This window comes from Oncorhynchus gorbuscha, linkage group LG01, assembly GCF_021184085.1.
Source record: "Oncorhynchus gorbuscha isolate QuinsamMale2020 ecotype Even-year linkage group LG01, OgorEven_v1.0, whole genome shotgun sequence".
Classification (NCBI taxonomy): Eukaryota; Metazoa; Chordata; class Actinopteri; order Salmoniformes; family Salmonidae; genus Oncorhynchus; species Oncorhynchus gorbuscha.
This window is the reverse complement of record NC_060173.1, coordinates 110,014,475-110,039,757: the sequence shown is the minus strand read 5'-3', so window position 1 is coordinate 110,039,757 and position 25,283 is coordinate 110,014,475. Positions and strand designations below refer to the sequence as shown.

At 41.8% G+C, this 25,283-nt stretch overlaps 1 protein-coding gene and 1 long non-coding RNA gene across 4 annotated transcripts in view; one reads left to right on the top strand and one right to left on the bottom strand.

Moving 5' to 3' along the window:
* The window catches only part of LOC124031913, a 36,836-nt gene extending 26,711 nt beyond the window's left edge, over positions 1-10,125 (top strand). Inside the window, exons 2-3 of the long non-coding RNA XR_006838204.1 lie at positions 9,679-9,741; positions 10,039-10,125. This is a non-coding gene — a long non-coding RNA (uncharacterized LOC124031913). The remainder of the gene's footprint in view (positions 1-9,678; positions 9,742-10,038) is intronic.
* The window catches only part of LOC124019293 (aryl hydrocarbon receptor-like), a 65,271-nt gene extending 40,305 nt beyond the window's left edge, over positions 1-24,966 (bottom strand). For 2 of the 3 annotated variants that reach the window (XM_046337413.1, XM_046342849.1), the window contains exons 1-3: positions 24,913-24,966; positions 21,220-21,407; positions 2,696-2,796 (exon numbers count right to left, since the gene is read on the bottom strand). In XM_046337413.1, coding sequence (XP_046193369.1) covers positions 2,696-2,796; positions 21,220-21,407; positions 24,913-24,959 — 336 coding nt within the window. In that variant the 5' untranslated portion in view covers positions 24,960-24,966. Of the gene's footprint in view, positions 1-2,695; positions 2,797-21,219; positions 21,408-22,834; positions 23,539-24,912 lie in introns of those variants that run through there. The other variant, XM_046341666.1, reaches the window with a different exon arrangement.
* Between the last annotated feature and the right edge of the window lie 317 nt (positions 24,967-25,283).

The following is a 25,283-nucleotide window of genomic DNA, read 5'->3' as shown; positions in this document are numbered from 1 at the left end:
AAATCTGATGTGTTATTTATTCTGTTCTCATTCATTTGTTTGCATCACAGTTGTGTCAGTATTCTAAGCCAAACTGCTACTCACTATGTTTGTTTCAATGCATGAATAACTAGGCTATTACTTTCAGCATTTAGTTTGCATTATTTTGGTAAGACAGCTGTGTGTACGGCTGTATTCACATAGGGTAATTCACATATTACAAAGTGCCTATCTATCCTGTAGCCTATATTCATTACCAAAACGGCGTGTGGTGTGTAGGCCGCAGTCCATTGTGCTGCTGCAGATTTCGCTCTATCCTGTCACTTAAAAAACACTTAACCAATGGTCTCAGAGTCTGGGCATTTGAACTTTATGTTTATTGTGAAATGAGCAGAATTCAATACAATTCCAATGCAAGAACCGATTTCAACTGCCCCCTTAGTCCCTTTATCCTGGTCTCTTTATCCTGGTGCCTTGTCTGGTTCTTCCTGAGTTTTTTAAATATCTCCGGGTTCTGTTCCAACATGCATCTCAAACAGACTTAGATATGTTTTATATTTACTGAATTTAGCTTAACGAGACATTTTTTAATTACTTAAGCAACATGTGACGGTAGTGGTTGTGAGGTGTCCTACAGGGATATTGGTGGACTCTGCACCCTGGAGTGGATGAGGGGTTGTCAGTGTGCTACATGCAAGAAGGGTTTGTTCTGAACTGGAGAGATAAACAAATAATGTCAGGAATAAAAGATAGATGGATTAGTCACTCATTTGTTTTATCCCCAACAGGAACAGCTGGTCCCATGTTTCCACCCTACTAAACACACTCCCACTCCCTCATACACAGGAACATTTAGTAAACAAATGCACAAACAGGCATACAACCATATCTACCTTACTCAAACAAAACAGACATTAGCATGTTCACACACACACACACACACACACACACACACACACACACACACACACACACACACACACACACACACACACACACACACACACACACACACACACACACACACACACACACACACACACACACACACACACACACACACACACACACACACACACACACACACACACACACACACACACACAGTGCAATGGGTGCATCCACAGAAAGTAGCCTCAGTCTTCCCAGGGGCTGAACCATGACTAAGGCACGTCATGTTGCTCTTTTACTAATAATCAATGATTCACCCCAATTATCTACAGCACATCCTCTCTGTGTGTAAGCAGTCCAGTGAAACATAAACACTACCATGTCAGCTTGGATGGTTTGTACACCATCTTGTAAGTAAATAGCCAACTTCCAGGGTCTAATGTACCAGGCATTGAGCAACTACACATTGTTGAAGTGAAATAAATGTAACAAGCCCCAGTTGAACTCTTGAAATCATAGAACCACAATGTGTGCAAACTAGGTTATAGACTTCCTGGTTGAACAGAAAACAGACCAGAATCCCAATCGCTTTGCATTTTTGCAGACTGGTACAGTACCAAAACTTACAGGATCTGTCTGCATTCTGCAGAACTACTTTCCCACATGGTGGAGGGTGTCAGGCTACTTTCCTACATGGTGGAGGGTGTCAGGCTACTTTCCTACATTGTGGAGGGTGTCAGGCTACTTTCCCACATGGTGGAGGGTGTCAGGCTACTTTCCCACATGGTGGAGGGTGTCAGGTTACTTTCCCACATAGTGGAGGGTGTCAGGCTACTTTCCCACATTGTGGAGGGTGTCAGGCTACTTTCCCACACGGTGGAGGGTGTCAGGGTACTTTCCCACATGGTGGAGGGTGTCAGGCTACTTTCCCACATGGTGGAGGGTGTCAGGTTACTTCCCACATGGTGGAGGGTGTCAGGCTACTTTCCCACATGGTGGAGGGTGTCAGGCTACTTTCCCACATGGCGGAGGGTGTCAGGCTTCTGTGGGACTACTTTGAGTATAAGAGGTGGTCTGAGTCTATTTTCAACAATGACAGTGAGAGGTGAAAACTATATTTTCCCCCTCCTCTCCTGATGTAAATAATGGATGACCTCACAGCTCCTCTACAATTCACTACTAAGTGTCTGATGTCGAACCACAAAGAGAGAAATCTTCACCGCTCCCCTTTCTTCGCTTCTTCCCCTAACCTTGCCTTTTCGTCCCGCCTCCCTGTCTTTTAAAATGTCCCGTGGCTGTTCCCCGGAATAAGCTTTCATGCTTCATTACTAACACATTGGAGAGATGTAGGTTTATCATAACAATGAAACTTCGCTCATAGGGCAGGGATGTCTGGCAGACTGTTTCCTCTGTTCTGCTCTGGAATTCCACTGTGCTGCACATACAACAGGGGAACTGGACTGGAAAATCAATGACTCTGGCTTATCCAAAACGAGATCTGGCAGCCGACTAGATCACTCTCCACTCAATCACACATACAGAGAAACAAAATGAAAATAGCTCCCTAGAAATTGTGATATAATCGTAAACTAAATGAAATGATAATGTATGACAAAATGATGGGAGTATTGCGGTGTATTATGGGAATTTATAACCGGAGATACAAACAAGCTGTTACATTTTTGGATTTAAGACAACGTGAGGCCAGTGAGTTATGGGGTATATCCAACACTTCATCACTGGATAGTAAGCCTTGTAATTAATTACCAAAAGCAAAGACAGTTGTTTTTATCTTTAAAGATCCCACATGCCTTTTAGCACTGACCTTCAGCAACAGTTCTCCTTCGGGCAGCCAACTGTCCTCCAATCCTGTGGCTTTGCTGTTGTCAGCGCTGCCACCACTGCAAGTACAGTTCTTCAGGGCAACTGCAGACAGAGAGACACAGAGAGAGAAAAAGAGAAGAGGAAAGAAGAGGGAGGGAGAGAGAGGCAAGAGTGAGGAAAGAGAGAGGAGAGGAAAGGGGGGAGGGAGGGATAGAGAGACAGACGCTTTAGTCTTGTAATAATGTTTACAAAGCACTGCTGTGAATGTCAGAAAGCTTTATGTTCAGTGCACTGTATGCAGGACAGGATTGCAGCTCATTAAAGTTTCAACAAATAGCATCTTAAAAATTCCGATCCACATCCAGGCCTTTTATCTTTGCCTAACCTGGTTACGTCATAATGGCTTGGGAACCAACACGTCAGCAAGGTCATGGTCTAAAATAAGAATGTGAGGTCATCATGCTCAGCGTTCTAAACAGACTCTGTTCTGCGAGATGGGACCTCCTATAACAGGATGCATGGAGCTTATCGCCTATTCTTCACAGTGTGATGTTTCACCCATATGTTTTGTGGTCTTTCACCTCAAGACTCATGGTATGCCCCTACGTGGTCTGTCACCTCAAGACTCATGGTATAATGCCCCTACGTGGTCTTTCACCTCAAGGCTAATTTCAGTTGAATGCATTCAGTTGTATGACTAGGTATCCCCCTTTCAAATCAAATCAAATGTATTTATATAACCCTTCGTACATCAGCTGATATCTCAAAGTGATGTACAGAAACCCAGCCTAAAACCCCAAACAGCAAGCAATGCAGGTGTAGAAGCACGGTGGCTAGGAAAAACTCCCTAGAAAAGCCAAAACCTAGGAAGAAACCTAGAGAGGAACCAGGCTATGAGAGGTGGCCAGTCCTCTTCTGGCTGTGCCGGGTGGAGATTATCACAGAACATGGCCAAGATGTTCAAATGTTCATAAATGACCAGCATGGTCGAATAATAATAAGGCAGAACAGTTGAAACTGGAGCAGCAGCACGGCCAGGTGGACTGGGGACAGCAAGGAGTCATCATGTCAGGTAGTCCTGGGGCATGGTCCTAGGGCTCAGGTCAGTTGAAACTGTCTGTGTAGACCAATTTGGGTTTCCAATCTCTCCAAAAGAATGTGGTGATCGATGGTATCAAAAGCAGCACTAAGGTCTAGGAGCATGAGGACAGATGCAGAGCCTCGGTCCGATGCCATTAAAATATAATTTACCACCTTCACAAGTGCCGTCTTAGTGCTATGATGGGGTCTAAAACCAGACTGAAGCATTTCGTATACATTGTTTGTCTTCAGGAAGGCAGTAAGTTGCTGCGCAACAGCCTTTTCTAACATTTTTGAGAGGAATGGAAGATTCGATATGGCTTTTTCAAGAGAGGCTTTATTACTGCCACTTTTAGTGAGTTTGGTACACATCCGGTGGATAGAGAGCCGTTTATTATGTTCAACATAGGAGGGCCAAGCACAGGAAGCAGCTCTTTCAGTAGTTTAGTTGGAATAGGGTCCAGTATGCAGCTTGAAGGTTTAGAGGCCATGATTATTTTCATCATTGTGTGAAGAGATATAGTACTAAAACACTTGAGCGTCTCTCTTGATCCTAGGTCCTGGGAGAGTTGTGCAGACTCAGGACAACTGAGCTTTGAAGGAATATGCAGATTTAAAGAGGAGTCCGTAATTTACTTTCTAATAATCATAATTTTTTCCTCAAAGAAGTTCATGAATTTATCACTGCTAAAGTGAAAGTCATCCTCTCTTGGGGAATGCTGCTTTTTATTTAGCTTTGCGACAGTATCAAAAAGGAATTTCGGATTGTTCTTATTTTCCTCAATTAAGTTAGAAAAATAGGATGATCGAGCAGCAGTAAGGGCTCTTCGGTACTGCACGGTACTGTCTTTCCAAGCTAGTCGGAAGACTTCCAGTTTGGTGTGGCGCCATTTCCGTTCCAATTTTCTGGAAGCTTGCTTCAGAGCTCGGGTATTTTCTGTGTACCAGGGAGCTAGTTTCGTATGAGAAATGTTTTTAGTTTTTAGGGGTGCAACTGCATCTAGGGTATTGCGCAAGGTCAAATTGAGTTCCTCAGTTAAGTGGTTAACTGATTTTTGTCCTCTGGCGTCCTTGAGTAGACAGAGGGAATCTGGAAGGACATCAAGGAATCTTTGTGTTGTCTGTGAATTTATAGCACGACTTTTGATGTTCCTTGGTTGGGGTCTGAGCAGATTATTTGTTGCAAACGTAATAAAATAGTGGTCCGATAGTCCAGGATTATGAGGAAAAACATTAAGATCCACAACATTTATTCCATGGGACAAAACTAGGTCCAGCGTATGACTGTGACAGTGAGTGGGTCCAGAGACATGTTGGACAAAACCCACTGAGTCGATGATGGCTCCAAAAGCCTTTTGGAGTGGGTCTGTGGACTTTTCCATGTGAATATTAAAGTCACCAAAGATTAGAATATTATCTGCTATGACTACAAGGTCCGATAGGAATTCAGGGAACTCTGTGAGGAACACTGTATATGGCCCAGCAGGCCTATTAACAGTAGCTATAAAAAGTGATTGAGTAGGCTGCATAGATTTCATGACTAGAAGCTCAAAAGACGAAAACGTCATTTTTTTTGTTGTAAATTGACATTTGCTATCGTAAATGTTAGCACCACCTCCGCCTTTGCGGGATGCACGGGGTATATGGTCACTAGTGTAGCCAGGAGGTGAGGCCTCATTTAACACAGAAAATTCATCAGGCTTAAGCCATGTTTCAGTCAGGCCAATCACATCAAGATTATGATCAGTGATTAGTTCATTGTCTATAATTGTGTTTGAAGTAAGGGATCTAACATTAAGTAGCCCTATTTTGAGATGTGAGGTATCATGATCTCTTTAAATAATGACAGGAATGGAGGTGGTGTTTATCAGAGTGAGATTGCTAAGGCGAACACCGCCATGTTTAGTTTTGCCCAACCTAGGTCGAGGCACAGACACGGTCTCAATGGTGATAGCTGAGCTGACTACACTGACTGTGCAAGTGGCAGACTCCACTATGCTGGCAGGCTGGCGAACAGCCTGCTGCCTGGCCTGCACCCTATTTCATTGTGGAGCTAGATTAGAGAACCCCTCCAGCTAGGCAGCGTAGCCTAGTGGTTAGAGCGTTGGACTAGTAACCGGAAGGTTGCGAGTTCAAACCCCCGAGCTGACAAGGTACAAATCTGTCGTTCTGAACAGGCAGTTAACCCACTGTTCCCAGGCAGTCATTGAAAATAAGAATGTGTTCTTAACTGACTTGCCTGGTTAAATAAAGGTAAAATAAAAAATTAAATTAAAATTAAAAGGATGGAGTCCGTCACTCCTCAGCCGGTCAGGCTTGGTCCTGTTTGTGGGTGAGTCCCAGAAAGAGGGCCAATTATCTACAAATTTTATCTTTTGGGAGGGGCAGAAAACAGTTTTCAACCAGCGATTGAGTTGAGAGACTGCTGTAGAGCTCATCACTCCCCCTAACTGGGAGGGGCCAGAGACAATTACTCGATGCCGACACATCTTTCTAGCTGATTTACAAGCAGAAGCTATGTTGCACTTGGTGAACTCTGACTGTTTCATCCTAACATTGTTGGTGCCGACGTGGATAACAATATCTCTATACTCTCTACACTCGCCAGTTTTAGCTTTAGCCAGCACCATCTTCAGATTAGCCTTAACGTCGGTAGCCCTGCCCCCTGGTAAACAGTGTATGATCGCTGGATGATTAGTTTTAAGTCTAATACTCCAGGTAATGGTGTCGCCAATGACTAGAGTTTTCAATTTGTCAGAGCTAATGGTGGGAAGCTTCGGCGTCTCAGACCCTGGAACGAGAGGAGTAGAGACCAGAGAAGACTCGGCCTCTGACTCCCGACTCGCTGCTTATGGGGAAAACCGGTTGAAAGTTTCTGTCGGCTGAATGAGCGACACCGGTTGAGCGTTCCTACAGCATTTCCTTCCAGAAACCGTGAGAAAGTTGTCCGGCTGCGGGGACTGTGCCAGGGGATTTATACTACTATCTGTACTTACTGGTGGCACAGACGCTGTTTCATCCTTTCCTACACTGAAATTACCCTTGCCTAACGATTGCGTCTGAAGCTGGGTTTGTAGCACAGCTATCCTCGCCGTAAGGCGAGTACAGTGACTGCAATTAGAAGGCATCATGTTAATGTTACTACTTAGCTTCGGCTGTTGGAGGTCCTGACGAATCGTGTCCAGATAAAGCGTCCGGAGTGAAAAAGTTGAGGAAAAAAATATATATATATAAACGGTAATTAAAAAAGTAAAAACCGTAAAGTTGTCAGGTAGCAAAATAGGTTGGTAACAAAACGCACAGCAACTCGAAAACAAGTCTGCAAGTTGTAACAGCCTTTATGTTGTGTTACAAACATATTCAGTCACTGATCTGTAACTGTTCTAAAAGTAGTCTTTCAGTAGCAGCACACAACAAAAGTCTTTGGAAAATTCTAAGTCGTCCAAAAGTGGGGAGTGACATTAAATGCAAATTGAAACATCTTCGACACGCAATGATATTCAACAAACACACTGACACCTAATGTATTGTGAATACTGAAGCAGAATTCAGAGAAAACACACACACGAGAGAGAGAGAGAGAGAGCGGGAGCAAGCGAGAGAGCAAGAGACAGCGAGCGAGAGACAGAGAGAAATAAACAGAGAGGGACTGAGAGACAGAAAACAGCATTGCAGGAGAAGCAACACACAGAGAGAGACAGATTCGCATTAACGCTGCATCAGAGTGAAATGAGGTGACAACTCCTTTGCACTTCACTGCTCGCCAAGCTAATCCCTCTCTCCCTTCTTCCCACTCCCGTGCTCCTCCTTGCCACTTCCCCTCAGCCACACTCTCTCTCAGTTCATCTATCCTCATTGGCTCCAGCAGCTTAGTGGTTCCAGAACCGATCTGGAGGGGCAGAAAAAGCATTAAGCGCAATATGATCCATTGCAATAGCTCGCCAAACACTTGTCTCAACTGCACGGTTACATTAAACTGAAGAACCATGCAGAGAGCTTATGCAGAGAGCTGAGACACTGAGTACATTGAAGACTGCTGGGTGTGTGGTTGCGGCTACAGTAAGGTAAAACGAAAAGTCAGATTCTCTGAGCACCGTAGCACCTTTAGGTGTAAAAACTTGACATACAAGGATGCTGCCCACTATTTTTTTTAGAAGCGATCAACCTTATTTCGCCCCTTCGCTATATTGGCATCGAACACGTCCACCTCCCTAGGACAGGGGGTGACCGTGACAATGTATTGCTAAACCAAGAGACCGCATGGATGTTTAATTTAAAGACCTTCGCTCCCTATAGTCTGAAAGTTGAGTTTAATCTGAAACCATTTCTGTTATCTTTTCTAAATCAATGTGTATACTTGGCTATTTATGATGAAATTGTAGGCCATCTGTGATCATTGTATATCCATTCGTGCATTTTTTTACTCTATATTATCTGTATATTGACCAATGATATCAGGCCATAGCCGGCCATGATTATGAACACCTATCAAAATCTATACTGGTGACCTGCAGTGTATTGAAACCCTGATGAAGACAACTTGCTGTCGAAACGTTGGAAAATACATAATTGCATCGGAGCAAGTATTATGCAGAGTTTCCTTTTCATTTAAAGTACAGCTACAGATGAACAAGTCAGGACAGCTACAGATGAACAGGTCAGGACAGCTACAGATGAACAGGTCAGGACAGCTACAGATGAACAGGTCAGGACAGCTACAGATGAACAGGTCAGGACAGCTATAGTTGAACAGGTCAGGACAGCTATAGTTGAACAGGTCAGGACAGCTACAGATGAACAGGTCTGGACAGCTACAGATGAACAGGTCAGGACAGCTATAGTTGAACAGGTCAGGACAGCTACAGATGAACAGGTCAGGACAGCTATAGTTGAACAGGTCAGGACAGCTACAGGTGAACAGGTCAGGACAGCTATAGTTGAACAGGTCAGGACAGCTACAGATGAACAGGTCAGGACAGCTACAGGTGAACAGGTCAGGACAGCTATAGTTGAACAGGTCAGGACAGCTACAGATGAACAGGTCAGGACAGCTATAGATGAACCGGTCAGGACAGCTACAGATGAACAGGTCAGGACAGCTACAGATGAACAGGTCAGGACAGCTATAGTTGAACAGGTCAGGACAGCTACAGATGAACAGGTCAGGACAGCTACAGATGAACAGGTCAGGACAGCTACAGATGAACAGGTCAGGACAAGCTATAGTTGAACAGGTCAGGACAGCTACAGGTGAACAGGTCAGGACAGCTATAGATGAACAGGTCAGGACAGCTATAGTTGAACAGGTAAGGACAGCTACAGATGAACAGGTCAGGACAGCTATAGATGAACAGGTCAGGACAGCTACAGATGAACAGGTCAGGACAGCTATAATTGAACAGCTTGGGTGGAGGGCGTTGAGTGGACACCCTGACCTAATTCCCATACCAATCTCTCTATCAGGGGTTTGACATATCATATCAGACATATTATCGGGACTGTGAGTATTTGTGAGTTTAAAATATGTCAGCTACAGTATATCTCATCTCAGTAGTTCTGGCCAATGTCCACGCCCTAGATTTTGTTGCGTTACTGTACCAACTCAAACGAGCATCCATTTACCCTAAAGACAAATAGTCTAAGTCCACTGTCACATCAACACTACAAACTTGCTTGCAGAAAGTAGAAAGCATCTCCTTCCATAATACGTAACCATACATTGATATTCAGACCTTGAGCAATAGTAGCCTTTCATGGTCTGTTGACATCCATTGCATAATGGAGCGTCTCAGTATGTAGCCAGTGGTATTACCCCAGGTCAGTGTCGTGTCCTTTGGCCTGAGCGATATTTTGACAGCCAGTCTGCTAGGGTAAGCTTTGTTGTTATTGATCCCATTGTCGTAGGTCACTGCGCTTTCTGGTACTGGTCGGTCACGTGGTCCATCCAACGCATCCATGAGGAAAAAGGTACGCCTCCAAACTGATTACTGAAGCCCTACTGGTGTTGCCTGGGCTTTGTTGTCACTGATGAACTGTAAGAAATTATAGATCAACTCAATAGATTGACATTTGTATAGCGCTCCAGCAATACCTGAGGGCATGAATTTAGCTGAAGCTGAATTTAACAGCTCAGCTTGGCCAAATACATTATTTCTCCATTATGCTCAGTTAAGTGTATTTAAACATAAGTGAAATGTTCTATTTATTGAAAAGACAAGGAAACAAGCAATAAAAACATAAAAATACATGCTTCATATTTCACAGGCTGCCACGTCCTACCACTGCCCCGTCCTACCGCTGCCTCGTCCTACCACTTCCTCGTCCTACCTCTACCCAGTCCTGCCTCGTCCTACCACTACCCAGTCCTACCACTTCCTCGTCCTACCTACCACTGTTTCCACCCAAAACCATTGAAGGATCTCCAGAGGAATGTATGTGCTTTCTTTGTAAAGGACACATTACTTCCACTACTACTTGATATTTCCTTGCCTTATGAATTAATTTGTAATTTTACCTTTATTTTACTAGGCAAGTCAGTTAAGAACAAATTCTTATTTTCAATGACGGCCTAGGAACAGTGGGTTAACTGCCTGTTCAGGGGCAGAACGACAGAACGACCTTGTCAGCTCGGGGATTTGAACTTGCAACCTTTCGGTTACTAGTCCAACGCTCTAACCACTAGGCAAACCTGCCGCCCCAAATAAATGGAACGTTTCACTTAAGTCAAAATACATTATTTTAAGCTTAAATCAGAATATGAATAATTGATTGGCTGTCAGACTTATGGCTCCACCAATGTGCTTCGGAGGAACTAGCGATAATGATGCAGCACTTACAACACTACCACTGAATAGAAATGCTCCTTTGGAACGGTAAACCGCTGCTGAGCCAAACTGCACAACCCTGCAGCCTTCTTTTATAAAACTGTCTCTGGGGAAGTTCTCATTTTTAAAGCCTATTGGCTACAGCAATACTAGACAGAACCGGCCTTCTATCGCCACCCTCTCCTCATGTGTGAGGCTGAGGCAGGCTGAGGATTTGATGAAGCAAACCTGACAAATAAGCAGTGACCCTGAAAATCTGACAGCTTGTGAAAGGGCAATGGACTCTAACTTGTGTGGTAGGAGAAGGGGAGTGGGGGGGGTTGAAGTCGTGGTGAGAGCAGCGAGGTAGAAATATGGTTCTATACTGCTGAGGTACTTGGGACTGAGAGACGAGCTCCAACTATGGGCATCAAACATCCCCTCCCCCATCCCCTCTCTGGACTGATGGGTAGAAGCCATATTGGGAGCGATCCAAGCCATCCGCATGGAGGCATCACATTGCTTACTGACACTTTCTGTGGGAGAACAGCTCATGACCTGATCCATGTTGTTTGGGATTTGTCCGACAGAGAGGCAGGCTTGCTTGCAGCAAAACCGTAGGAACCCATTTCAAAACACCAACATTATTTAGCAAGTGTTTGACAATTTTTTATGAGATATTTACAAGTGGATGATAGGGACGTCGTATTAGTCGTATATACGGGATATGCATGATATACAGTACCAGTCAAAAGTTTATTTATTTTGTATTTTTTTTGTACTATTTTCTAAATAGTGAAGACATCAGAACTATGAACTAACACATATGGAATCAGGTAGTAAGCAAAAAAGTGTTAAAAAAATCTAAATATATTTGATATTTTAGATTCTTCAAAAAAACACCCTTTGCCTTGATGACAGCTTTGCACACTCTTGGCATTCTCTCATAAGAATGCATTGAAATTAACAGGTGTGCCTTTTAAAAGTTAATTTGTGGGAAAGAAAATGTATTCTTAAAACCTGTTTGGGAAAGGCTAGTGGGACACCTCGACAACATCCGGTGAAATTGCAGAGCGCCAAATTCAAATTACAGTATTATGAATATTTAACTTTCATAAAATCACAAGGTTAATACTTCAAAATAAAGCTTAACTTCTTGTTAATCCAGGTGCTGTGTCAGATTTAAAAAAGGCTTTACGGCGAAAACAAACCATGCGATTATCTGAGGACAGCGCCCAGCACACAAAACCATATAAACATTTTCCAGCAAGTAGATGAGTCACGAAAGTCAGAAATAGCAATAAAACAAATCACTTACCTTTGATGATCTTCATATGGTTGCACTGACAAGACTCCATGTTACAAAATAAATGTTTGTTTTGTTCGATAAAGTCCCGCTTTATGTCCAAAAACCTACGTTTTGTTGGCGCGTTTTGTTCAGTAATCCATTGGCTCAAAGGCGGTCACAACAGGCAGACGAGAAATCCAAATAGTACCAGTAAAGTTCGTAGAAACATGTCAAACGATGTTTATAATCAATCGTCAGGATGTTTTTTGTCTAAATAATCAATTATATTTAAACCGGACAAAAGCGTTGTCAATATAAAGGAAAAACAACTAAAGGAGCGCTCTAGGTCGTGTGCACCAAACAGCTCTGGGACTTTCCATTGTCCACTCATTCAAAGTGGTCATTCTCCCTCATTTTTCAGAATAAAAGCCTGAAACAATGTCTAAAGAATGTTCAAATCTAGTGGAAGCCATAGGGAATGCAATCTGGGTCATATCCCTTTATAGGGTGGATAGGCTTTCAATGGAAAAACAACCATTTCAAAATAATGGCACTTCCTGGATGGATTTTCCTTAGGTTTTCGCCTGCCATATCAGTTCTGTTATACTCACAGACATTATTTTAACAGTTTTAGAAACTATAGAGTGTTTTCTACACAAATCTACCAATCTATGCATATCCTAGCTTCTGGGCCTGAATAACAGGCAGTTTACAACCCAAGCCATAAGACTGCTGAACAACAAATCAAATGGCTAAACAGACTATTTGCATTACAATTTACTATGCATAGTTTATTATCTATGCATAGTCACTTTACCCCTACCTACATGTACAAATTACCTCAACTAACCTGTACCCCTGCACATTGACTCAGTACTAGTACTCCCTGTATATAGCCTCATTTTTTATTTTATTGTGTTACTTATTTTCAATGTTTACTTTAGTTTATTTAGTAAATATTTTCTTAACTCCATTTTCTTAAAACTGCATTGTTGGTTAAGGGCTTGTAAGTAAGCATTTCACCTGTTGTATTCTGCGCATGTGACAAATAACATTTGATTTGATTTTAAATCAAACACATTTCAGTACAGATGTAACCTATAGCAACACGTGAAGCAAAAGCGCTGACCTAATCCATATTGAACTCATTTCAACTGTTTACATACAGCAGCATAGAATTCTACGAACTACTCTTTTTAACGAGAATGCATACAGCACGGCTATCCCATTGGAGGATATGGCTATGATCTGGATCTCTGTCCTGATCCATGGAGAGTCGCATAACGTCCTCCTAGTTCTACGTGTCCATTAGTATTGCTGCCTGTGTCTATTTCTATACTAAAGCCACTCTAAGCTTGTCTTTGGATAGAATGGGAAACCTACATGGACATGTATTTTTATATCCTCTCAGCCATTCTTGTATTGTTTTCTCATGGCTTACCTATCTAGGGAAGGGGAAAAGGGGGATACCTAGTCAGTTGTACAACTGAATGCATTCAACTGAAATGTGTCTTCTGCATTCATCCCAACCCTTCTGAATCAAAGAGGTGAGGGGGGCTACCATAATCGGCATCCAAGTCTTCGGCGCCCGGGGAACAGTGGGTTAACTGCCTTGCTCAGGGGCAGAACGACAGATTTCTACCTTGTCAGCTCGGGGATTCGATCCAGCAACCTTTTGGTTACTGGCCCAACGCTCTAAGCACTAGGCTCCCTGCCGCCCCTATCTACATACTGAATGTAAACTCCTGTATTTCTGCTCCAAAAAGAGGGAGAACTGAACACATGACTTTATTTTTGAAGCATTATTTTCCGGCGTGATCCACTAAGCAACAGACCAGGATTCAAACCTATCCTACTCAATAGTACTTGACATCTCTTTCCTTCACACTACTATGTTGAACCAGAGGTGAATAGTTTTATTTATAGAACTGAGAGGATATTAAGGAGTAAGGCCATTGACATCAATCAGAACCTTTCGCTGTGGTGAACACAGGAATGACCTCAATAAGAAAAAAAGAAAATAATTGCGGCCGTTCAAGAGAGACCCTCAAGATATTCTTACTAAACCCCCCCCCTTTTCTCTGTGTTGAAAGTTGAGATAATGAAACAAGATTTTAAAAGTAGTGATTGAGAAGCGATGCATGGAGCAGAAGTAACTTGCTAATCAAGTATTAGTTTGAACAAGCTGGCGAACAACCCTCCAAAGCAAACAGAACCCTTTCAGAATTCACAGAGATGATTCATTCTAATCTCAAATCTATATATACAGCAATTATAGGTCAAAGGTCAGAGTGCAACCATACATATCCCTATGATATTGTAATTGGATTGCATCGGTTATCCTGAACCTGCATACCCAACACAGTCTCTTTATGCAGATTTTGATAAGAAACAGCTAATTGTTGAGATGTGTAAATTGCACATTCCATTTTATATTTATGAATGTTGGCCATGATGTCAAATGACTACACTGCACATAAGGCTCTTCAGAGGGTGGTATGGTCTGCCCAACGCATTACCGGGAGCAAACTACCCGCCCTCCAGGACACCTACAGCAACCGATGTCACAGGAAGGCCAAAAAGATCATCAAGGACATCAACCACCCGAGCCACTGCCTGTTCACCCCACTATCATCCAGAAGGCGAGGTCAGTACAGGTGCATCAAAGCTGGGACCGAGAGACTGAAAAACAGATTATATCTCAAGGCCATCAGACTGTTAAATAGCCATCACTAGCACATCAGAGGCTGCTGCCTATAGGCATAGACTAGAAATCACTGGCCACTTTAAGGAAAGGAATACTAGTCACTTTAATTATGTTTACATATCTGGCATTACTCATCTCATATGTATATCCTGTATTTAATACTATTCTACGGTATCTTAGTCACTTAAGGTTTACAAATCTTGCATTACTCATTTCATATGTATATACTGTATCTTAGTCCATTCCGCTCTGACATCGCTCACCCATATGTACATAGTCTTAATTCATTCCTAATTAGATTTATGTGTATTGGGTATATGTTGTGTAATTTGTTAGATATTACTTGTTAGATATTACTGCACTGTCGGAGTTAGAATCACAAGCATTTCGCTACACCTGCAATAACATCTGCTAATCATGTGTATGTGACCAATATCATTTGATATTACTTAGCTTCACAGCAAAAGGCACATGACTCCATTTAAAAAGGGACTGGGTCATTAGCTAGCTATGGACCAGGAAGTTGCTCAACAGAGAGCAAGCGGTAGGAAGAAAAGGAAGAGGGCTCATGCTTCCTGGTTGGTTGCTGGTAAAGACAGCTCTTCCAGGAATCCCAGGAGCGCTCTTATTAGCTTAGTTATTGCCATTTTCCACCTCACAGGAGAAACGTGGTGATAAAGTGTTAGTATAACTTAATTATGCCGATGTGCTTTCATCAATTGAAAGCCCTTCGTCTATTTTATGAGAATTTGCAAGATTTCTTGTTTGCATAAAATAGACGCAGACCAGTCTTTAAATAATAGGTAATAGAATTTATTCTCGGAGCGCGCTCCCACTCAAAACAAATGCATCAGTTTAAATACAGATCATGACGTCATTTCACTGTCTTAAACGACCCCCACCCCCTCTCGACAGGACAAAGTAAGGTGAAGAGTTCATTCTAACTTACTAATACACTCCCAGATAACTTTTTACCCCTCAACATTATCGATCACTACTGAACTGACAGGTTTAATTAACAGAAACCCTAGGAATGCACTCACTGCTTAATCTAAAAACCCCAGAGCTAAGTTTCAGGTTGGGTCAACCATAGGCTAATGACCTTATGTGTTTACACAGTCCACTACTCATTTGTTCCTGCCCAGTTGGAATGGTTTTATTACTCCTTTCTCCTGTCACACAATTTCTTCCTATGAACTCATATTGTCTATTTCAACATACAGAGTATAAGTTTATCTAGACACAATTCTATTTAAAATGGGGATATTGTTTATTCATTTATCCATAATAAATCCATAATAAATTCAACATAAAGGTGGCACCTTTCACCCTTCCGTCTTTACAACAGAAGAACTCACATTGGAAGGGCCATTCCTCACTCCCAGGGGGCCGCTAAACCTCTTTGTAAAAATGAAGAGAAAAAAAAGAAAGTAATTGAATGACGGAATGAGCAAAACTGTGGTGGAAGCAAATGTAGGGCATTGTGTCGTTACATAGTGTCATACACAATGTGGAGGGCGGTTTCTAATGCTGGGGGTTGATACACGGGGGGGTTGTGTAATGTCAACAGAGTTAATCAGCCTTCTATACAGTTCAGCCTTCTTATTGTCCCATCCAAATGAAGGGCTTACACTTTTACATTGCACAAAATATTGTGAGTGCATTGGATTTGTGTCCTCATCTATGTTTATAATCTGACTGCCTGCCAGCCAGAGGGAAACACAACTGGAGCTTGTCTGTGGTTGTTAGTGTGGGGACCTCCATCACAGAGGGAGTGGCCCATTAACAGAGGAAACACTGGCAACATTAGAGACCAGAGCCAGAGCTCTTAGAGGGCTTCTTTCAGAACAGATATATACACACTTCTTATCGCTGCATTCTTACAGCAGCTGTGGAAAGCCATAGTGTGTTTTTATGTTACTGTGTGTCACAATGATTCCCTCCCCCACACACGTGGAAAAAGTATGCATTTGTAATTTTTTTTGTAAAATTTTGATTTTAATAGCAAATTACTCAAGTAAAAGTCAACCAGTAAAATAATACTAGAATAAAAGTCTAAAAGTATTTGGTTTTAAATATACTTAAGTATCAAAAGTAGAAATAATTTCAAATTCCTTGCATTAAGCAAACCAGACGGCACCATTTTCGCGTTTTATTAATTTATGGATAGCCAAGAGCACATTCCAACATAATTTACAAACAAAACATGTGTGTTCAGTGAGTCCCCCAGATCAGAGACAGTAGGGATGACCAGGGATGTTCTCTTGATAAATGGACCATTTTCCTGTCCTGCTAAGCATTAAAATGTACGAGTAGTTTTGGGTGCCAGAGTAAAAAGTACATTATTTTCCTTAGGAATCTATTGAAGTAAAGTACAGACACCCAAAAATCTTTAGTACTTTAAAGTAATTTTATTTAAGTACATTACACCACACGCACGCACGCACGCACGCACGCACACACACACACACACACACACACACACACACACACACACACACACACACACACACACACACACACACACACACACACACACACACACACACACACACGGGGAAAAGATTGCACAATAGCTGACTAATAAGCATATCATTGATTCTCCAGGGTGAATTATCCATGACAATAAAACACAGACGCGAAGTTTCCAGCTCGAATAGAGATTTGACCTCACTGAAAAAGAAAGTTCCAAAGCCACCAGAAAAACTATGACAGTATGAGAGTAAAGCGTTTACGTGCCACGAATATTACCGAAGGTGGCTCTCCTTCTTGTTCGGGTGGCGCTCGGTGGTCGTCGTCGCCGGTCTACTAGCTGCCACCGATCCTTTGTTCCGTGTTCGTTTGGTTTTGTCTAATTGGTTTCACCTGTTCATTGTTTGGTTGTTAGGGTGGTGTTATTTAAGTTTGTTTAGCCCGCTTCTGTTTGTGCGGGCTTGTTCTTCTGTATCTGTGAGAGATGTTAGTGTTTAGTTGTGTTTTCTCCCTGTCCTGGTTATTTACTTAAGGGTACTATATTGTGTTTATAGTTACGCCTGTGTTGGGTAAATACTATTTTGTTCCTTTGATTTTGGACATTAAAACGTGTTTTTTCCTGCATCCTTTGCTCTCTGCGCCTGACTCCACACCCATTCACTCATTGAGCGTTACATTACGCTGCAGTAAATATCTAGCACAAGACAATGCCATCAACAGAAGTGCATGACACATTACAGAGAAACACATTCTGTGGACACTGACATTCAAACAAAATCCTGATTAGCGAACATACTGACCACACTGGTCACGCACGCACGCATGTTGATTTTGTCTATCCCCATCAGACGCGATCATCACACGCAGGTTAAACTATCAAAACCAACTGTGAAACAACTATACTAATTTGGGAGCAGGTCGAAACACACATTTAGCTAGCTTGCTGTTGCTAGCTTGCGGTTGCTAGGAGATGAACATTGTGTTGTTCTTTTACTTGACATGCATATGGTCCTTTTTTTAATCTGGTTCTTTGTAGAATGTTGACCCAGAGTCATACAAAATGTTGTGTTGATCTACTCCGACGATTAATCCACAGATAAAAAGAGAAACCTAGTCAGTTATCTTTAATTATTCTCACCTCGTTGGTCTTTCAAGTATCCACGTGAGTCTGTATCTTCCTGATATCCAATAGAGGACTTGCAGAACGGCTCAAACAGAACCCAGTTATATTTTAGCGCCTGGCTACGCAGACGCTCGTTGACGCAGACGAGCGAATGGCTGAAATAATTTAACAACATTTATTTTGCAACGTTCCCGCACCCAACATTTGCGCGTGAGGCCACCATGGTGTGTCACATGGACCCCAGGGTCAAGGGCTCACACAGGTAGCATCCCAAATGGCACCCTATTCCCCACATAGTCCACTACAAGGCCCATAGGGCTCTGGTCAAAAGTAGTGCACTACATAGGGAATAGGGTGCCTTGTTGGACACAGAACAGCCTTACCCACTGGACACACACATGGTTGAATCAACGTTGTTTCCACATCATTTCAATGAAATTACGTTGAACCAACGTGGAATAGAGATTGAATTGATGTCTGTGCCCAGTGGGTAGCTGCCTCCCATCAGAGACCAGGATGTTATAGCCTCCCATGATTCCCTTTGATGAGATCCTGGTGGTTGTATCGTGCTCATTCCCGGGTTACTGATAATCCTGAGAGTGAATTGTTGTTCATGTAACCGGCTAAGTACAGGGGGCATGGTGCAGGATAGAATCTCCTCCTTAAGCACCCAGGACATTTGGACCAGAACATAGAGTGATGTCCTTGTCTGAGGCATTAGCATGGAACAAACCAAATACTGTTTAATGTGGCTTTGCCTATCGGGGAGAAATGCCTATGCATACTGTACAATTATCTGGTATTTACTGTGCTTTAGGTTTTAGGCACTCCTGCTCTCATTCCGTCAGGTTGGCAGAGGACGGATGCCAGTAGGCCTGAAGAGGAGGAGGAGAGGAGGCAGCTGGGATGGATAATATTGTCAGACGGATTAAACAGGCTCTGATAGGCTTTGTTCAACTTGTACAAGACATTTAATTCCACACAGAGCAACAACACTGGCCTATGGTACAACACACCCAGATAAATAAAGAGACATTACAATAGAGGGCATCTGAGGTATTCTTAAAAAATACAGAACATAGTGTCCCTACCAGAGCACAATGCTAGGTCACTGTGGTTGTTAAACCAACACTACACAGCATTCGGTAGGCAAACTCAGCTAATTAACAGCAAGTGGTTGGGTAATGATGGTGGTGGCTAAATGGCCTACTAGCCACCATAGAGACAGAGACCTGGACGGTTAGGCAGAGCTGAGCCACCTCTTCATAAATCACCCGTCCAACACTGTACAAGGGCCTAATCCCAGCGCACTGAGCAGCAGCTCTGTTTACATACAACAAATGATGATGGGAGACACAGAGACGGAGGCCATGGGCCCGCCCTCAGGCAGTCAGACAGGCAGGCATACATGATGGGCTGATAGGGGTGTTGATAAGGCTGCAGGTTAAGGCTCACTCTCTCATCATGTCCTTCCTGAACGTGAGGCCTGTTAATTACTCACTGTTTGTGCAGTCAGGGAAGGAACTAGGCTAATGCAGTAACACAACAAGGACACGAGGGCTTGGCAGGACACTTTGACCTGTGACATTGCAATACAATATAAACAATGTATTTTGACAGGGTGACGAGATTTGTTAGACCCATAACACAACAATCAGTTATATTCATAGTGCCAATCATGCATCCAATCAAGCAAAGTCACACAATTTCAGAGACGAATCAACCCTTCGACGACCCAAGAAATTACTAAATTTATCAAGGTTCAAATGTAAAAACAATGTGTATATATATATATAATATTTTATTATATTATATATATATAATACAAATAATATGGCTTTTTCAAATGATTAAAGCTACAGACTATTTAGTCCCATAGAACTAAAGACTGGATTCTTCCCCCACCCCTTTCCAGCGTCTCCATTCCTCCTCACAGAGTATTTGTACATGTCCTCTCTCTTCACACCAAAAAAAGCCACGCATTTGCAATATCTTCCCCCCAACACACTGGTATCACAGGCCCCGGATTGAGATACAGTTGTCACACCCCAAACAGCCATTTCAAGAAGCCACAGTTTTAAACAAACACTGTCCTCCCTCCATTTCATAAATTCTTTAAACTCTGGGGCTTCTCTTAATTATTAATGCTTCGAGAGTATCCATCGCCCGCATTGCAGCATTCTCTTTTAAAGAGCACTGCCTAAAATAGCGTCTTTTCCCCACAACATAGGAGAGAAAAAATACAAATCCGTCCTCTTTGCATGCAATTATGTTGTTCCCAAACACACTCTCCTCTGTTTTTAACTGAGCCCTTGCTTTCTCTTCCATCCTTAACTACAAATGAAGGCAGAGTCACAGCCTCTATGAAAAATTGAGGCCCCTTTTTCTCCAGGATGAAATAATGGGCTGGCTGACTGAGGCTGGCTGGCTGAGTGAAGTTGGCTGGCTGACTGACTGAGGCTGGCTGAGTGAAGTTGGCTGGCTGACTGACTGAGGCTGGCTGAGTGAAGCTGTCTGGTTGAGTGAGGCTGGCTTTCACAGCTGATTAAATGTACTTTGAAGGTGTCAGGAAATACAGGCCATGAAAGACCCAGGTTCTCTACCGTTTTGACATCTTCATAAGAGTTCTAGGGATGGAAGCTTGGCTTATAAAGTCCCAGTGGCTCCTCACAGTGGTTCCCATTACTATGCATAGCAACTACCATACTGCTCTGTTCCATCTACTAACTGTACAGACAAGTCAGCACAGGGATGCTAGAAGGGGATCAAGCTAGCTGCTTTGATAGCTCCCTGCTCTGATGCTCTTTAAGTAGAGCATATTTTTTAGGATAGGCTTCAGCTACATACTGTAGTGGCCGTGTGCTATGCTAACACACTCTTGTGCTGTACACAGTGAGGGATCATTGGACCTCTGTTTACAAAACAACGACCTTATGTCTACACAGGAAGCACAACATTTCAGGAAGCACTCTATTGAGGACCTCAAACTAAGGGCCCTATTCAAGCAATAGTTCCAGAGCAATAATAGGGTTCTTTGTGGACCACTTCTTACCGGTGAAGAAGTTCTTGGCCCGGAGGTAGCTGACACTAAGGCGGAGGATGGAGAGTTTGTCCAGGCTGGTGGTGACCTCCTCAGGGAAGGGGAGGAGGCTGGCCAGCCTCTCCAGCTCTCCATTCAGACGGTCCCGGTGGCGCTTCGAGGGGTTCGACTTGGCCCCATCTGATTGTGGCGGTTTTACGCTGCAAGGAGAGAAGAAATCATTATTTTTAACTTGACATTTTTACATAAAACTCAAAGGGTTGATTATAGTTCTCATTCATTATTAGAATTATTAATACAAAAGTATAATTTGTAATGATACCTGTAATATAGGTAAATTAATCATTAATAAAATACTTCAACGAGTAGAGTAAAATTGAAATGATTAAAACAGTCATAAACATACACATTCTCCACTGACAACATACATACTGTTGGTTCAACAAAGATGTATTTATGTAAACACATGTTAGGTACATTTTCACTAGTGAATTAGTAAATTATAAAATAGGCTTATTTCAAAATAATAATACACAGGCTAAAAATGAAAATGTAATAATAATAATAATACTATAATTATTACATAATAATACTTCAAAGCCAGTTGTTGTGAACATTTGAATGGTTTTACATCCTTCCAGTGTCCTTTCAGCAGGTGCAAGGTGATTGCGCTCAAATATCTGAAAGTGTTGGCCTTATGCACCTGCGACCCACCAAACATTGGACATTCCAGCCATTTGTTTAATTCAAAAATGTATGTTACACAGTCAATAAAAGGGCGTGTTGACTAACCTAAAATGGCGCAGCATATTTGCGGCTATGTGGTAGAATTGCATCATCAACCAATTGGATGTATAAACATGATTTCAAAATACAAATGTTTACGTTGGTTTAAATTGAATAAAAATAATGCAACGACGTTAACAGTAAATTATGGCTTCGCGTGATAACGAAATAACAAACGCAGCAACTATTTTTGACGACAAGTGCAACTTTGGAGCGCACGCAACTTTTAGCTTACTGCGAAATCATTTTTTAAAACACGATCACACAATAGTTGTACTATTGATTTAAGGTAGCCTATATATATATATATATACTATTAATTTGTGAAATAATATATATATATATTATTTCACAAATGAATAGTCTTATAGTCAACTGTTTTACAATGCGAGTGCCCGGTCGAGGCCTTTCTGCCTGTCAAACAGGGCGCGAAAGAACTAGTTCATCCACAGATGAAGTCCTCCGGGGCTCCGGGGCCGGAGTGGTGTCACACTTTTTCTCCATCCCTAGCAAACATGGCTGATTAAACTAATTGCATACTAAACTGCATATCATGATTAGTTGATTTTTGAAAGTCAGGTGTATTAGCCTGGCTGGGGCAAGTGTGATACCAAACAGGCCCCTGACGACTGGAGGTGGCCCAACTGAATATGTGTCCTATCGTGTGTCATCGACATTATCAATTTAATTCAGGTGAAATATGCTATTTAAATTTGCACAACTATAAGATGAGTGATTGAGCGCTAAAAGGGGCGAGCTGGTATGGATGCAGGGCTTTGAACATTTGGCTATTTCTGTTTGCGAAAAGGCCTTTCAATTCATATAAATAAACTGTACTTACGCTCTCTGGACTGGTTTTCTCCTTTTACGTCCAGCATACATGATATGGCTGTATTGCAAGTCCGATGAATCTCCCCAAAAATATTGGTGAAGGCTACAGTTCCCTTCGAGCTACATAGCCTACAGTCGACAGTTAAACGAATCCATCAGATGAAACACGTAAACACATTAGCGAGAGGACAACGACAAAAACAACAAATAGTCGCACTTTTAGTTTATATTTTATCCTTCAACTGTGCGCAGATCCAGAGATGGGTTAAGAAATATAATTTATATAAATTAATGGCATTGTTGCGTACTCAGAATATCATCCGTTGAAATGCATACAATTTGCAATACTGTTTACAGTCCATCGAGATGCTAAATTAGTCTGCAAAACAATGCTTCAACCCAATATAAAACCCACGTAATTAATCTCATCGTCTAGCGGAATGGTGATCTAGATGTGTAGTGCCGGTGCGCTTTGCAAACCGCAGTCCCCTTCCATGGTAGCTTGCACCTTTCCAATTCTTCCCAGGCTATTTTTTCATATTTTACCCTGACAATAATGTGACAAACGTTTGGACAATTATTGTATCTACTGTATTAGTCCTATGCTTAACGTCCTCTATTCCCAATTATCTCGTCAAATTTGGCCACGCGCATCACCCTGCTTGAGTCCAGATTTGGGCGGGCACGCGCACTAGAGGTCAACGGGGAAACGAAAATCTCCTGGAAACACATGGGAGCGCGGCAATGTTTGCGCGTTCCCGAGCGGCCCGTTTCGTCCAATCAGAGTGGAAATGAGAGCGGTTTCTGTTGAGCCTTGTGTCCTCTGCTGTATGTGGGTCAGAGGTTAGAATTTTAAATAATGAAACCATTCTGTTATAAATTAATGGTTTAGCATACCCTGGTGTTGAAATGACTTTTTAATCGTTTTTTCGGCCATACACGTTTGTGCTCTATAGCCTACATTTGATTGGGAGGGCTACCCAGACCCCTCTTTAACGCTGCAGCTACTCTCTGTTTATTATCTTCGCATAGTCACTTTAACTCTACCGACTTGTACATAATGCTATTGTTATTTTACTGCTGCTGTTTAATTATTTGTTACTTTAATTTTCAATTTTTCTTAACTTCTTTAAGCGTTGTTGGTTTCAGGGGATTGTAAGTAAGCGTTTCACTGTAAAGTCTACTACACCCGTTGTATTCCGCGCATGTGACAAATACAATTAGAATAGGCTACGGAAATTGATACAGACCTGCTGATACATGACAAAACCTAAACATAGGCCTACCTCTTTGCATATATATATATATATATTTTTTTTTTTCTTTCTCCAAAGCTGCAATCATGGGACACACAGTATGGATAAATGATCAGTAGTCGACAGGATATAAATAGCACTCCCATAGCAATTTTGCATAATTCTGGTGTATGATATACTAACAAAAAAAACTATAAAAATGTCTATCAAGTCATTGTGATCGTATAGTCGATTTAACCATTTCTAATAATTAATCATTTACTAGTAATAAAAATACAATTGTTTCCATGTGTAATCTCATATTTACAACATCAGAATAAACTATCACCCATTTTAGTATTCAAAATATATCGAATTAACCTAAAACATTACTCAATGTCACACTCTGGTGGCAAATAAATATAATACATCTACAACGCACCGCATATTTTCCTAAACTAACAAAACCAGGCTAATGAGCTGGTTTGTGCTCATGAGATTAAAAAACATATACTTTATACATTTGTCATAAATTACCTGCGATGATTGGACACACACAGTATGGATGAATGATCAGTACTCAACGGGACATAAATAGCACTTCTAAAGAAGATGCATTTTTCAGTTAGCTAACTGTTACCAACTTCAAAGAGAGAACTTTAGCTAACATAAAACCCACATGAAAAACGGAGATTTGGCAAACAACACATACAAAGTGGCTACCCAGACGCTAAACCAACAACGGTAGTTACTAATAACATAAACGGATAATGCGCAATGTAAAATGTGGATTTTATGATGTAATGTCCACTTTATACATTTCTATCCTGGGACCATTCCATTTTCAACTCACCCAAAGCTTTTCTCCATAAATCTACTGCGGATTACCCAAAATCCCATACCTTTACCACTGAGTGTATTAGACAATGTAAACACATGAATCTACCAGGAGGTGGCATAATATCTGTTTTATGCAGGAATTTTAACAGTTTAATTACACCGTTACATATATTCATGATTCATCTGAATACTATTTTTCTATTTTACACGTTTGTAATAATTTGCCAGGAACTGTGTCCGAATAAGCCCTTTTAAAACACTGTTACTGCTGAAAGTCAGTTGACTCTCACAATATATACAAAACATATACAGGTAGGCTCAAGTGAATGCTCTCACACAGTAGACAAAGGGAAATGTATACAACTATGATAATCCATACATGAA